Below are 17,054 nucleotides of genomic sequence, written 5' to 3'. Positions count from 1 at the left end.
CTTCATCGCACCAAATGTGGTGAAATAATAAGAAATGTGTTAGGACCCCATTTCAAATCTACGTTGAGAGAGGATATTGGTGATACCAGCTACAGTCTCGAAATCGACGAGTCAACAGATATTTCAGTTCAAAAATATTTGGGTATCGTTATCAGATACTTTAGTACTTTCATGAATAAAATAATGACAACTTTTCTGGCAATTTCGGAGTTAGAAACTGCTGATGCGAGAGGTATTGCCAGTGCAATAGTGAAAACAATTGAAGACATTGGTTTAAAACTTCAGAATATGGTAGGGCTGGGAACCACTGAAGTAGGAAACCTATGGAAATGAAACGTCAACAAAAAATTCGTGCCACTGTGACGTCATCTGGCCACAAAACATGGCGGTTTTAGTGCTGCCCAGAAGATTTTAATGTTAGTAGGTTTTATCGATAAACGTTCTTGGCTTATTTTATTTTAAATATTGTTGACTATGAATGTATTTGTAGAATTTATACTTTAATAGGAAGTAAGTATATTGTTATGTGCAAAGATGATGTGATTTAGATATTATGTGAAATCTAAGACGAGTTCGTGCTTCAAATTTTCCAAGTAAACGATATGACGATTTTTAAAATTTGCTACACTGATTTTATAAAGTTGTCGTTTGCCGCAAAACATAAAGATATGGCATAGTACAGTGCCATCAGCCCATTTCTAGCATGCTGAATGTTATCGTATTTTGAGTACGTGTTTTTCTTAGACTATTACAATCTATTTTAATTGTTTTGCTGACTCTAAAGTCCGTAACACACTACCGCAGCGCACCTCAAGGAAGGTACGCCGCACCATTTGAATCACTCTCACTTGAGAGTGATTCAAATTTTAAACTTATCAAGGGACCGCCTGATAAAAAAAAACACCTACAGAACATTTATTCGTTAATAAAGTTACAAACGTCATTCCTTGTGACTTCCTCTCTAAAATCACTTAATTATTAAATATTTAACGAGTTGACAGTAGTGTTTTACTCACTGCGGAATAAAACTATTTTATTTAAATAGTTCCGAAGAGATTTTGAAGTCGTCGTGGCCTAAAGGATAAGACGTCCGGTGCATTCGTGTGTAGCGATGCACCGGTGTTCGAATCCCGCAGGCGGGTACCAATTTTTCTAATGAAATACGTACTCAAGAAATGTTCACGATTGACTTCCACGGTGAAGGAATAACATCGTGTAATAAAAATCAAACCCGCAAAATTATAATTTGCGTAATCACTGGTGGTAGGACCTCTTGGGAGTCCGCACGGGTAGGTACCACCACCCCGCCTATTTCCGCCGTGAAGCAGTAATGCGTTTCGGTTCGAAGGGTGGGGTAGCCGTTGTAACTATACTGAGACCTTAGAACTTATATCTCATGGTGGGTGGCGCATTTACGTTGTAGATGTCTATGGGCTCCAGTAACCACTTAACACCAGGTGGGCTGTGAGCTCGTCCACCCATCTAAGCAATAAAAAAAAAAAAAAAAAGATTTTGTCGGTAACCTTTTTCCCGAAATATCTAAACAGAATGTCTAAATATGTTTTGATGACATATTTTAAAGAGGTATTTATGATTAGTGTCATGATGAATAGATTCCGACCGAAAAATTGTGTCCGATATTTCGGATTCAAATATATTAAGTGTATAATCTATGTTTCGGATGAGGGCTCCATAATGAATTTAAATATATATAGATAATAGTTTTGGGGCATCGACTTTCTTGAGATCCTATAAAATATGTTTTAATTATTATTTTTGTATGTTTTAAGCATGATAAAATAATAAATTTTATATAAGCAATCATATTAAATCGATATCAAAGTCAATAAATAATGTACAACCCAAAACAGACGGCCGAACTGACGTGACAATGACATTTGGCGCGCTAAACATGGCGGATTTTCGGCCTCATTAGACGGAGACGGAGACATTTACGTATATTCATGTTTCATTTTATGTACGCACTGAAATACTGTTATATTGTTTTCTTGCGAGTTAAAGTGCTGAGTAAGAACGAGAAAGATATATGTTTATGTGTGTGCCTTCAAAATGGGTGCTATTTATATAAGCAATTGTACGTATAGAACAATATGTCGTGTCCCTACTATATAGGTCTATGCTGGGAACTGACAATGCTAGTGTCATGGTAGGCATAAATAATGGGGTTTACCAAATATTAAAAGAAGAATATGGCTTACACCATTTGATTTTGGTAAGATGCGTATGTCATTCTCTGCAACTTGCAGTCAGCCATGCGTCTGAGAAAACGATACCGCGCAATATAGAGTTTCTAATAAGAGAAACTTATAATTGGTTTTGTTTATCACCTTCGCGTCGACAAGAGTATGCAAACATATATGCAACAATAAATTGTGGTAAGCAGCCATTAAAAATACTGAAGAGGTGTGCTACTAGATGGCTTTCCATAGAACCTGCCGTGCAACGAATTCTGGAACAATGGGATGAGCTAAGGCTTTTCTTTGAAATTGCTAAAAGTAAAAATAATTGCTTTACTGCCGAAATGTTATTTACTATATATTCTGATCAGCACATTAAGGTATATTTGATTTATATAAAATCTATACTCGCACAAGTACAATACGCGTTGAAAGCATTTGAAGGCCAAAATAGTGACCCAACCAAGCTGTTGAAATCTTTAGTAAACTTGCTAGAAGTACTATGCAACAAACTTGTAACTCCTGGAAGACAACAGTATTTTGATATTTTCAAAGATAACATTGCCAGTTATATAGATCCGATGCCGTACCTGGGTTATAATTTTGAAAAATCTGTTGAAATATACAACTCTGACCAGAAGCAGTTGATCAGGAAGCGTTGCGTTGATTTCACCGTTAAGCTGATCAAAGAATTGCAGCAACGACTTCCAGATAACATAAAAACGCTTCAAAATATGAACATAATGAGCGTTGACCATGTTTTGAAATCAGAAAAGGGCCTAGAAATAATTACACTAGCGGAACACTTCGGCTTATATGCTGATACAATCGATAAAGTTGTTGCGCAATGGAGAAACATACATAACCACAAATGGGAAAATACCAGCGATACTATAACATTTTGGCGCGAAGTATCGCTTTATAGGGACGCGGGAAATGATAATCCATACAAGGAACTAAGCTCATTAGCGTTCACAATGCTGGTAATGCCACACTCTAACGCCGACGTCGAGAGGGTATTCAGCACGATGAATGTAATTAAAAACAAATTACGAAACAGAATGAACTTTGATACCCTGAATAAAATACTACAGATACGAATTGGCCTTAAAAGTTTTAATCAAAGTTGCTGCAAATATGAAATCCCGAAAGACGTCACCAAAAAAAATGGATCTAAAGAAAAATATAGATTTAAATTGAGTAAGACTGCGGGCAATGAGCCTGAGCCGCAACCGTCAACGTCGTCAGCACAAGAAACCCTTCACGACGAATTTGACTCAGATTCAGAAGAAATGCTGCTTCGAGTACGTTTTCTTTTCTATTTAGAATATTGTTATAATTTTTGTTATTAATTAATATGTTTATACAATATTTGTACACAGTAAGTAATAAATTATATTAAATATCATAAATATCAACTCTTTCTATTAAGTTTTATTAATTATTTAGCAATTTAGCTCTTATTTTAAATTTTTCGGCAAATCTAGCCCTTTTTGACGTTTGATTTAGCCCACAATCCTAATACTAAGTTGGCAACACTGACCTTTACTGGCGCCGACAGTTCACCCGCAACCACCGAAGCATACACACGAGAATACGTCCGCACCTCGCTCGCTACCATTCCTTTTCGAACTTGTTTGTGAGACCCTCTGGAGTATTCATACCCAGTGCTCCAGCTGGACAACACAAAACAACTATTTTTTTGTATGAAAACTAGCGACATCTTGTAGGAGATGCCCCTAAGCTGTTGTTAAAATTAACGCATTTAATTATTGTATAACTAAACACAGTAAACTAAAAAAATAATAAATCATACAAGTCTTTATTTGTTATAGAGAAATTGATTAAATTTAATCAATTTGTGGTTCCTGAAAATTTACAAAATCCTTTATTAAAAATAAAATATAGAATAGGTAATATGTTACTACCATCTACAGGAGCAATGAGCAACTAATCGAATCGAAGCCATCTATGTTAGAAACATAAAATTGTGTCTATGGTTAAAAGAAATAAATATACTCTATGGAGTCTGTCGAACAAACGCAGCACGAGTGGTTTTATTTTATATTACATTCAACGATATATTACCATATATGGTGGTCCATAAGTCCTTTGATATGAAAAAAAATTTATTAAAATAAAACTAATTACATTATGAATTAAATTTTTATTTACATAAAAAGCTTAAAAAACGGGAATTATTTTTTGAAAATAACATCTCCTAAATGTAATCCGTTGCGATCACGGCACTCTTGCAAACGACGTCTAAAATTGTCGATGACTGCGCGGCACGTCACTGCTGAAATGCTTGTCATTTCTCTGCGGATGTTTTCTTTTAGGGCCTCAATTGACCGCGGGTTTGTGTCGTATACTTTAGCCTTAAGGTAGCCCCACAAAAAAAAATCCATCGGGGTCAGATCTGGACTACGTGGAGGCCAAAATGTCTCCTCTCTTAGAGATAACTTTGCCAGGAAAAAGTTGACGGATAACGGGCATAGCAGTGTTAGAGGTGTGAGAAGTGGCCCCATCCTGTTGAAACCACGTCCTGGCATTAAAGCCTGAAAAGTTTTGCAATTCTGGTATGAAAAACTCTTCGATCATAGCCACATATCGCTCCGACGTAACAGTAACTGCGCGCCCTCTGCCATCCTCAAAGAAGTAAGGCCCTAGGATACCATGGGCTGACATAGCGGCCCAAACAGTCACTTTCGGACTATGTAAGGGCTTCTGATGCTTAAGTTTTGGATTGATGGGGCTCCAATAGCGGCAATTTTGTTTACTAACATGCCCGTTAAGATGGAAATGAGCCTCGTCAGAGAACATTATGTTATTGAAGGAAGTAAACCGATTCAACATTTCATTCGCATAATTTTGTCTTTGAATACCGTCAGTTTCCTTTAATTCTTGAACCAACTGAATTTTGTAAGGGTGCATATGTAAATCTTTCTTCAAAATCCGTTGTAACGATGTCCTGGATACGTTTAATGCTCTGGCGCGCTTACGAGTTGACTATGTCGGATTTTCGCGAATAGACTGTGTCACTGTGTCTATGTTTTGTTCCGTACGTGACGTCCTTGGGCGACCCAACCGCGGTTTATCTAACGTCGAACCGGTCTCCTCGAACTTAGCAACCCAGTTCTTAATCGTTTGAAGAGTTGGAGTGTCGTCAAAGTTGTGTAAACCTTTGTGTTCTCGAAATTTACGCCGCGCAACGGTTGCCGAATTGTCGTTTTTATAAAACTCGCGCACACAAAACGCACGGTCCGCTCCGGTAAAACGCTCCATCGCGACTAAATTCCCAGAAACCGAAGTTACTCCCCCCGCTTCCCCTGCACCGCTCACGCGCGCCCTGTTCGTTTTATTCAAATTTTACTTTTCAAACTTCGATCAATAATACTACTAGATTCGCGATTAGCGCTTCAAAAGCGGCCCGAAAAATAAGACCACAAATAAATTTGTGGTCTTATTTCAAATTAGTATGGTCCAATCATAGCCAACACTAAGACGTCAAAACGCTGCAATGCGCGTTCAAAAACTGAGTAAAAAACCACCGTAACACCAAGGTTTTGGAAGGAATATCTTTTTTTGGTAAATTTATATTATTAAGTGTTTTTCATAAAATAATAAACACAATTATATTGTAAATAAAACACAATTTACGAATATTGTAATTGTTTGGCCAATGTTTGCAACAAGGCACCAACTATTGTAACAAACATCACCTATTCTTGGACAGGGAATGCATAGAGTAGTTTTGTTATTTTATAATGTTATTTTTGTTTGTAGATTTCCTAGTAGCCCCTTGTCGCTGTGCACAATGGATATATATTGTCGCGAAAGAAAGAGGAGAAGAAATATAGAACTCTTATAAAAATTCTAGAATTGTTCAATGGTGGTGGCAAATCAATGCAAAAAAGTATTAAAAAAACTTTATATGTATGTGTAAATATTTTAAGCGTATATGCTGAAAAGGATTTGTTTTCTGGGGGAAACGAACACAGCCATAAAATAAGCCTAAATTAAACTGATTATAGAAAAATTCATTGATATAAGATTACATTATATTTGTAAAAAAGAAACCGCTCATATAAAAATGACTTCTAAAAGACAGCTTTATAACAAACTGAATCTGTTTAAAGGTAATTAAACCTACATTATTGTTTTAATTACTTCTGTATAAAGAATACGTGGAAAACATGTTTCGTGTTTCCTTTCATATTTTTTTTACTTTATTCAATTTTATTTTTTATCACCTATTTGTTGTAATAGCGGCAATGTAAAATATTATCTACTACTTTTTTGAATCGGTCAAAAATAGTTGCGACCATACAAAACAAACCTAAAACAAATATGTATATTCTGCAACTCTATGTCTTTCAATACTTACTGTGTTCTGAGCATTGAAATGTAATACCAAGAACTACATCTAGTTCCACAATACAATAAGCACGAAATTTTAAACAAATATTTTTAACCTTATAAATTAGGCTTTAAGTATCATTTTAGAATAAATATTTTTGTACTGATGACTTTTTATGTTCAAGTGACATTTTAAATTTATTCCATAATATTATTTTTCTGACGAAAGGACCTAAGTACATATATTTTGCAATGGTAATTAAACTTTATGTTTAAGTATTAAGGTTTATAATAAACTGAAGTCGTTAACATTATTAAACTTTTTTCTAAGAAATGAAGATGTTTTCGTGTCTACAAACGTGGCCACTGGAGCGTCTTATTTTTGTTCCTGATCCGTAATCTAGTACTATTATTGATCGAAGTTTTCAAAGGACTTATGGGCCACCCTGTATAATATAATAATTGTAACCTAAACTATGCCTTTTCCCCAAGCAGTAAAGTGCAGTTTAGATTATTTTAACATTCACTTACGACCTTACGCCATGAATGACAGAAAAAGATAGTTTTTTACAATAACTTTTATTCCAAATTTAACCTTATCTCCTTAAAAATAAAGCAAAAATTTACACGCATAGTGTAGACGCGAGATAAGCAAACTACGAAATATTTGAAATTTGGTCGTTGCAAATGAAGGACACAGACTGCGGGAAGAAACGATAAGAAGCGGCAGTTCTGCGTTAAAGGAAGGATGCACAATACCTTTATGTAGTCCTTACTGCAGACTCGTACCACTTCGCGATGAGAAACACCAACGATTTCACTTATTTACGTATTTAACATAACAAAGACACGAAGCGCGCGCGCGGTTGTTCAGCCATATTTTTTTCGTCTCGATGTCACCACACGATCTCGCTCGCACGCGTCCGTAGGTAAAGTGCCGGAGTGGGATGGGACAGGATTTGCAAAACCAAATTAAAATGTTGCTATTTTTCGAAACCTAAAACTAACTAAGTTTTAAACCAGCGCAACCACATAGCATTTTACTTACGCCCTTTTAAACTTACGATATTAAGACTTTACTGCTCCGAACAGAGTATTACGGAGTCGCACTTTATACTTTTTTTGTAAGAATATTTTGAGTAATTTATTTTTTATTATGTTTTTTTAATTCATATACTTTCAATTTTTTCAATTTAATTCCTTATGATTAACAACAAATATTGTATAACTATAGATAATTATACCTGAGTTAGCTATATTGTACCTTGCACATCGGTGGGGAAAATAGATAAGAGCTTTTTAAATCACAACAATATAATCCCCATCAAATTGTTTTATTTATTAAATACATGTCAGATTCGGTAAAATGGTCTGCACAAACCACACTGAAGCAATTAGGTTTGAAATAATCGTCGCTTCTTTTTTCTTTTATTACTCTGTTATTAAATCTGTAAAAATGCAAAAACAAATTCCAGTTTACAGACTTCACTTCGCCGTCTGTTGTACAGACGTCTGTTGCATTCGTATCTGATCTAGCGATCCACGGGATGTTCGAATCCCAGGCGGGTACCAATTTTTCTAATGAAATACGTACTTAACAAATGTTCACAATTGACTTCCACGGTGAACGAATAACATCGTGTAATAAAAATCAAACCCGCAAAATAATTTGCGTAATTACTGGTTGTAGGACCTCTTGTGAGTCCGCACGAGTAGGTACCATCACCCCACTTATTTCTGCCGTGAAGCAGTAATGCGTTTCGGTTTGAAGGGTGGGGCAGCCGTTGTAACTATACTTGAGACCTTAGAAGTTATATCTCAAGGTGGGTGGCGCAAATGCGCAAATAGCAGCGTAAATACGCTATAGATGTCTATGGGCTCCAGTATAACCACTTAACTCCAGGTGGGCTGTGAGCTCGTCCACCCATCTAAGCAATAAAAAAAATAAAAAAATAAAAAATTATGTGACTCCACTACACTTGTTCTGAAATAGCCCTATTTCATCCTTGTCTTGCATGTAACCGTTATTATGTGTGCGAAAGAAATAACTGCGAAGCAAAATAATAGGATTTAATTTCTTGAAGTACTAATTTGGTAAGAATAACTGATTTATTTCAAATATTTATCACTATCTGTTAATAAAAATTATAAAACTTACCAAAAATACTAAATTTCATGTTGTTTTCTCTTTATAAGCGTGTTTTTTACATCTTTTTACAGCGCATTTTAGAATCGTTCCACTCGACGGTCGGCGTGACACTGACGGCAAAACAGTGCTTAATATGAATCTAAGCACAGTTTTGTTTGGTTACTTTTGACGCCTTTACGCGGGATCTAGTGGTAATATATCGATGATTACATTAAATAGATTCATAGCTAACTAGGCAAACAAGGACTTTAACATGGTCCTTCGACCACGACGTGAAACCAACGCATAAAGAAACCAGTTTACCAAGTGGTGCAACAAGAAAACGGTGCGACATACATTGCCGGCGAATTTTGCGAAACGCCATTTTGTTTTGCCCGGCAACGCCGTGAACGCCGCGTGCTATTTTTCATCGACACGAAAGCAAGCAAGCACTCCATCCATACATTAACGCTGTGATTACCGCGTTCTTTCAAGTTATACAGTGAAACTAATACTATCTGCATTTTCAAAGTACTACTGCGTATACGCAGGTGTAAGGCAAATATTCGTGCAGGTTATGTTTGCTACTAGGTGCAATTATTGTGATTGTGAATTATTTGAACAAGTCGCGGCAATCATATCATGGCAGAGGACAAAGAAGATGTACGGCGACTCCTCGCCAAGCGAGCTGCCTTTAAAGGGAACATAACCCGCATGCAGAACAGGGTGGCAACAAGCGCGCTCGATGACGCGTCCCTGCAAATGCTCCTTCTCATGGAGGAGAAGACGCTTACTGCTTACAACGAGTATGAAAATATAAATATAGAACTTGGAGATTTAGCGGAGGATCCTGATGTAACGGAGACGAGTTACCTGGAGTGCCTATCGGGCATACGAACACTTTTAGCAAGTTTACAAAAGCGAAGCGCTGCTGTCCCGACTGCGACTTCAGGTGCTGTTACTAAACTAAAATTACCACAGGTAGAGATGCCTGCTTTCCGGGGTATGTACTCTGAGTTTAGGCCCTTTATTGAAATGTTTACAGCCTTTATTGATAGTAATAAAAATTTAAGCGATATTCAAAAATTTTTCTATCTAAGAAACTTTCTTAAAGGTGAAGCCTACGACCTCGTTAAAAACTTGCCAGTGGTAGGGTCTAGCTACCAAGAAGCTCTAACCATACTCACAGAGAGGTATGATAAAAAACACAAAATTATTAATGAGCACATATGTGCACTGTTTGACATGCCTGCCTGCAATAAAAGTAGCGCTGCCTCGCTACGGTCATTAATATCGGTAGTAAAACAAAATTTAGCTGCGTTAAAAAATCTGGGAGAACCTGTTAACAAGTGGGACAGCATACTTGTATGTATGCTGACTAGAAAAATAGATGCCTCTACTCGCAATGCATATCACCTTGCTCTGGCTCAGCCTCAACCAATATTAACTACTAATAATGATCTCATACAATTTCTAGAAGCGAGAGCTTTAGCTCTTGAATCTGACGAGACGGCGCATACACCAGCCACTGTGATTTCAACGGGTAAGGTTGCAGCTAATGTGATCAATGTAAGGGAATCAAATTGCATTTTCTGTAGTAAGCCGCATAAGTTATATACATGTCCTAGTTTCATGCTAGCTTCAGTAAAAGACAGGTTAGCCTTTGTCCACAGCAAAAAACTATGTAAAATCTGTTTAAATGCCCACTCGAACAAGTGCAAGTTCCATTTTAGATGTGCCAGATGCAAGATGGGTCATAATAGCTTATTACACAATAGTGAGTATGAAACGCGAAACTCAGAACCCATGACTAGTTCTAATGTTGTAAATATGAGTGCGAGTGAGTTGAGCAAAAGGACCCAGGTCCGTCTGCCGACTGCAAAGGTCAAATTGATCTCACAGAATGGGGAAGAAATTAGAGTAAAGGCGCTGTTAGATTCAGCCAGCCAATCATCCTTTATAACCTCTAGCGTTGCCAGAGCAATAGGTAAGCAACCAATACCTAACCACATTGATGTGGTTGGTATTGCAAATACTGGGAAGACAATCAGACATGCTCTGCAATTAGATATATTCTCATGTGCTTACCCTTATAAAGTGAGGGCTAATCTCCTGTTGGTTGATCAGATAACATCAAAATTGCCACAACACCACATTAACTTAGCAAAATTAAAATTGCCAAGCAATATTAAACTAGCCGATGATTCTTTCAATATCACAAGTGATATAGGTATCTTACTTGGTGCTGATGTATTTTTCCAGGCACTGTTGCCACAGACTGAGTGCATACAACTGACACAGGACGAGGATAAAGGTGATGCTGCACAACCATCACTCTTACACACTCAGTTTGGTTACATAGTAGCAGGTAGTGTCCCTGATTCATATATTCAGAGTTCTGCTGTTGCTCTATTCTGTCGGGAATGTGAAACTGACATAAGCGACACCATAGCTAACTTTTGGCAATCTGAAAAAGAACCTGAGAAATTTGTGGAACATACCTCAGAACAACAATATGTTGAGAAGCATTTCACCAATACAGTCAAGTTAGAAAACAACCAGTTTGAAGTTTCAATGCCACTAAAGCTACCTCTTTGTGATATGAACAATGCCTTAGGTGAATCACTTGGTCTAGCATTAAAAAGATTCTTGAATCTCGAAAATAAACTGCAAAAAGATAAACCATTACAAAAAGAGTACAAAAGCTTTATTCACGAATACCTTGAATTAGGCCATGCCTCAATTGTAGACATTACTCTCTATGATCTATCAAAAGATCCAGTCTATTATTTTGCACATCATGCAGTGATAAAGCAAAATGCAATCACAACTAAATTAAGAACTGTATTTGACGGTTCCATGAAAACTAATAATAAAATTTCTTTGAATGATCTGATGTGGAATGGACCTATAGTCCAACAAGAGTTGTTTGACATTTTGTTGTTATTCAGACTTCATAAATACTTCTTTGCCTGTGATATCAGGCGTATGTTCCGCAATTTAATCATAGAAAAAAGCCAAAGGTCTTTGCTCAACATTCTCTGGAGAGACAGCCCGGATGAGCAACTTAAATGCATTCAGCAATCAACCGTTCCCTATGGACTGAAGTGCTCATCATGGCTGGCTACTCGCTGCTTACTGGAGCTAGCAACCAGATTCGGTGAACAATATCCGCTAGCTGCTCCTGTTCTGTTAAATTCAACCTATGTTGACGATGTGCTTCATACAGATGATAGTTTAGCAAAGATTATTGCAACAAAAGCACAGCTGATTGAATTGCTGAATAAAGGAAATTTCCAGTTGCATAAGTGGTCAGCTAATCACAAGGCAATCTTGGCAGAAGTACCAGAGCAGCATCAGAACTCAGGGGATTTAGAGTTCAATAATGACATTAAAACTTTAGGTTTAAAATTTTGTATACAGCAAGATTCATTCATAATTACTTGCCCTCCAGCTTGTGATATTCCTAAAACAAAAAGGCAAATATTGAGCTATATCAGTAAATTTTATGATCCAATGGGAATTGCGGGGCCTATTTTGGTTCAAGCCAAAGTAATAATGCAAAAATTATGGACTGAGGTCGCTATATCATGGGATACGGTCCTTCCCACTAAACTACAGGATGAATGGTTGCAATTTTACAATAGTCTACAGCAGATGGCGCAGATATCAGCACCTAGAAATGTGTGTCCAGAAAATAGTAAAATTGTTCAAATTATTGGATTTTCTGATGCTGCAATAGCTGCCATGGGCTGTGCAATCTATTTACGAGTTGTTGACAACCAAGGAAGGACCACCGTGTCATTACTATGTTCAAAGTCAAAAATTGCGCCTAAATCAAGTAAGATGTCAATTCCGCGTTTAGAGTTAAATGCTGCACTACTTTTAGCAAAATTGAGTGCCAGAGTACATGGTACATTAAGTAAAAAGATAAAGATTGATAATGTCCACTTATATAGCGACTCACAAGTAGTTTTAGCATGGCAAAAGACCGACCCGGTAATCCTCAATGCATATGTTGCAAATAGAATCAAAATCATCAATGACCTCACAATGTCTTTCAAATGGGCATATGTAGCAAGTGATTCAAACCCAGCAGATTTTCTGACAAAACCTTATGCCCCTACAGAGCTACAATGTAACCAACTGTGGTGGTCAGGCCCGTCTTTCTTGAAAGACTCAGATTATCAATTTGATGAATTTAATCACAAATCAACAAAAAACTTACCAGAGGTAAAGGACTCTGCAAGTGAAAAATTGGTGTGTGCAGCATCACAAGAAAGACCTAAGTCCTTTCTAGATTTATTAATAGAAAAATATTCTAACCTTGACAAACTTGTCAATGTTTTAGCATACATACTCAGGTTTAGTAACAATACCAGGCCAGGGTCAAATAAAATAAAAGAAAACTTTATTATGTATGCAGAGGCAAGTAAAGGGTTGCATTTATTAATTAAAAATGAGCAGGAAAGATATTTCCCGAGCGATATGGCTTTATTGCAGGCAGGCAAGCCAGCATCATCATATTTAAAATCTCTGAACCCATTTATTGATGCTGAAGGTATCCTGAGAGTAGGTGGTAGGCTTCAACATTCTGCGCTGCCATACAGCCACAAACATCAAATTATTTTGCCTAAAGAATCCACTGTGACTCATCTTCTGATTCAAAATGAGCACCTTAAATTGTTACACTCAGGTCAGAAGTTAGTTTTAAGTAGCTTGCAACAACGTTATTGGATTGTTAATGGTTTAAGGTTAGTGAAGAAGTTTCTTCATAGATGTATGACCTGTTTCAGGCATAAAGGTGTAACTGCTAAACAACTGATGGGATCATTACCTGCGGACCGAGTAAATATTAGCAGATGTTTCAAAAAGATTGGACTTGACTTTGCAGGGCCTGTGGCAGTTAAACAATCTAGAATAAGAGGTGTTATAACATCTCATGCCTACTTATGTTTGTTTGTATGCTTTGTAACTCATGCCTGCCACATTGAACTTTTATCAAGTCTAGAAACTCATACATTTATCGCTTCACTAAAACGGTTTATAGCCAGACGTAATGTCCCATCTGAGATTTATTGTGATAATGCTGGCACCTTCAAGGCAGCTAATACTCACCTGTCAGAACTTTATAAGCTTAACAGCTCAAAAACCCACCAGGCACAGGTGCAAACAGCAGCTTCCAAATTAGGTATAAATTTAAAATTTGTGCCATGTTATTCACCAGTTTTTGCTGGACTTGCAGAAGCAGCAGTAAAAAGCACTAAAACATTGTTAAAAAGAGTGCTTGGTTCGCATGTGTTAACATATGAAGAATTATATACTGTTTTAGTTCAAATTGAGGGCATCTTAAACTCAAGACCAATAACTCCAATGTCAACAGATACTGAGGATTTGTCTTACTTGACACCGGGTCACTTCCTAACAGGTGCACCTCTCAACTGCATCCCTGAGCAAGATTTCACCAACATACCGGAAAATAGACTCAGTTTCTGGAGTAAATGCACTGCAATGCAGCAGCACTTTTGGAGATATTGGTCAAAACATTATTTAAATGTATTGCAAAATCGCCCTAAATGGAAAGATAGCCAACCTAATGTAAAGGTAGGTGCCTTAGTAATTTTGAGAGAGCTAGCTACCCCTCCAATGACCTGGCCAATGGCACGAGTAACCCAAGTCTTTGAGGGGGCAGATGGCCTAGTACGGGCCTTAGAAGTTAAAAAGGCCAATGGAAGAGTGCACCGAACCTCGATTACAAAAATTTGTATACTTCCACTAGAATAAGAAAAATTAAAATAAATTAAAATCTTGTAATATACCTAAAATAGTTCTAGTATGTTCTTAATTAGCCAGGTATTCGTAAATTATGTAAATAGAGTTAAGTTAAATAAAATTAATAAGATCCTAGTTACCCAGGTATCCTACAATTTTGCTATTGTTTAATTAAAGAACTTCTAGTATATCTGCGATTGATATAAGGTGGGAAATTTAGTTAGTTTAAGTTTCTATGTATGAATTCTAATATAAACATATTGTAGATTAGATTGATCTATGTTACTACATTATTACAAACTATTGTAACAATTATTATTTAAAATTTTCATATATACATAAATCTTTATTAATGTTTATTTGGAAGTGTCATTTCTATTTAAGAGTCTTACACTCAATAATGTTCGAACATATTTGTTTTTATTATGTACAATTTCTTAAAGTTTAATACAACATGCAATAGGTATTACGATAAAATTTACAGTCCACTCTAGAAGCAGATATCATGCAGTTAATAAAATACATTAAAGTTAAACTCTATTGTACTTGTATACTTTGTTTAAAATGAATATTGTCACCTCATCTCTTGTGGGGGAATATGTTAGAAACATAAAATAGTGTCTATGGTTAAAAGAAATAAATATACTCTATGGAGTCTGTCGAACAAACGCAGCACGAGTGGTTTTATTTTATATTACATTAAATAGATTCATAGCTAACTAGGCAAACAAAGACTTTAACAATCTAGTGGTCGACGCCCGTGAACATTTTTTTTGAGTGCTTGAGTTGCTTATCTATAACTTATTTATGTGTATTATCTATGCCCAAAATTAAATGTACCTTTTTTTTTTATTGCTTAGATGTGTGGACGAGCTCACAGCCCACCTGATGTTAAGTGGTTACTGGAGCCCATAGACATCTACAACGTAAATGCGCCACACACCTTGAGATATAGAGCCATATAGTTCTAAGGTCTCAGTATAGTCACAACGGCTGCCCCATCCTTCAAACCGAAACGCATTACTGCTTCACGGCAGAAATAGGCGGGGCGGTGGTACCCGTGCGGACTCACAAGAGGTCCTACCACCAGTAATTACGCAAATTATAATTTTGCGGGTTTCATTTTTATTACACGATGTTATTCCTTCACCGTGGAAGTCAATCGTGAACATTTGTTGAGTATGTATTTCATTAGAAAAATTGGTACCCGCCTGCGGGATTCGAACACCGGTGCATCGCTTCAACACAATGCACCGGACGTCTTATCCGTTAGGCCACGATACCTAATATCTAATTACTGGTGGTAAGGAGTATTTAACGTAAGTCGGTACGAGTACCGCTATCCTGCCTAGTTCCGTCGTGAGAGTTATGTTTTCAGTTGAGACAGCCATTAATAATGGCTATAACAATATACAAATAGATCGACCTAGCATTAACGTTGTCATGTCTATAAGCATTTTTTTCCTTCCTAATAACTATTAGTAGTAGCCTAAGAGGCTATTCCAATTTCGCGCGGACCGGTAGGCGAGCTCGCGGGCTCAATCTGAGAGAATTGCTAACACTAGCCCCTAGCAAGAGCAGTGCTTCGCAGAATCTACTACCGGATCGGAATTGCGACCCACTGAGAAGATCCGTGAAGAAAGACACTCAGTGAGTTGTGTTTAAGGAGCCTATAAGCAACTAGCAAACACTTAACCTCACTCGTCATTACAAAAAAGACTGAAGTGACAAACCGAAAGCTATCACTTCACAGGAGGAAGTCTCAAGATAGTTAAATAAACCAGCATTTAAGAAAAACTCTTGATGAATAATCGACGTTTACTTTGATGTTAGAGTTACCAACATAAATAATCTCCAAAATTCCTCCGAAATACCCGTTGGCATACAAATATACAACCCCTAATATATTAATTCATATATTCATAAATACTTACTTATTATTTTATAAACTTTTCCATTATTTAAGTAGTATTATCCCTGTGTTTTGTAACATAATTCCACGAGGTGAGAGAGTGCTCTGAAGGATTAAAATGGTACCTTCATCTTTTTTTGCCATCGGACCACTTGAAGTTGTGGCGGGTAGCCATCATACAACGCAAGATAATTGACAGATGCCTGAATCTCGCTTACGACATTTTCAAGATAAAGCGCATATATATAAGTTCCGAACAACAACATTCGGACCGTCGGTCTACCGAGTCAATATCACCCGCTCGGTGGAAGATCTTCCCTCCGTTGTTAAGCTTTTCAAACTGGTGACCTGCGACGGAACAATCGCAACCTTCTGATTCATTATCAGCGCATCAAGAACTTCGGCTACCACAACCCCCGCATTCTCGCAGATAAAAGCAAGTCATCGACAGTCGTCCCACAGCAAGCCAGCATCGCAGCCTCAACAGGACCATCGCAGCCGACTCACCGCGCTTCCTGGCCCTACGGCACGCACCTACACTACCTCATCGCGCAGCATTCAAGCTTAGTCTCGACTCACCGCAGACTTCGAGCAGCACTGGCGACAATCACGCAGCATTCAAGCTCAGTTTCGACTCACCTACTAAAGCTAAGACTAAAGCGCATATATATAAGTTCCGAACAAC

General features: G+C 37.2%; 2 protein-coding genes and 1 long non-coding RNA gene across 4 annotated transcripts in view; all 3 read left to right on the top strand.

Moving 5' to 3' along the window:
- The window catches only part of LOC134201789 (uncharacterized), a 587,988-nt gene that overhangs the window by 446,190 nt on the left and 124,744 nt on the right, over window positions 1–17,054 (top strand). The gene's annotated exons all lie outside the window — the stretch shown is intronic.
- LOC134201814 (uncharacterized) lies at window positions 5,579–6,741 on the top strand. The gene is made up of 2 exons (XR_009977071.1): window positions 5,579–5,786; window positions 5,985–6,741. It is a non-coding gene; the product is annotated as an uncharacterized LOC134201814 (long non-coding RNA).
- On the top strand, window positions 9,328–14,858 carry LOC134201711 (uncharacterized). Its single transcript, XM_062676956.1, has 7 exons — window positions 9,328–9,688; window positions 10,163–10,254; window positions 10,588–12,526; window positions 13,382–13,439; window positions 13,482–13,639; window positions 14,069–14,182; window positions 14,842–14,858. The coding sequence occupies exons 1-7, from the start codon at window positions 9,328–9,330 to the stop codon at window positions 14,856–14,858; spliced, it is 2,739 nt and encodes a 912-aa protein (XP_062532940.1).

The sequence above is a fragment of the Bombyx mori genome, chromosome W, assembly GCF_030269925.1.
Source record: "Bombyx mori chromosome W, ASM3026992v2".
NCBI classification, from domain to species: Eukaryota; Metazoa; Arthropoda; class Insecta; order Lepidoptera; family Bombycidae; genus Bombyx; species Bombyx mori.
This window is presented reverse-complemented; position numbering and strand designations above follow the sequence as displayed.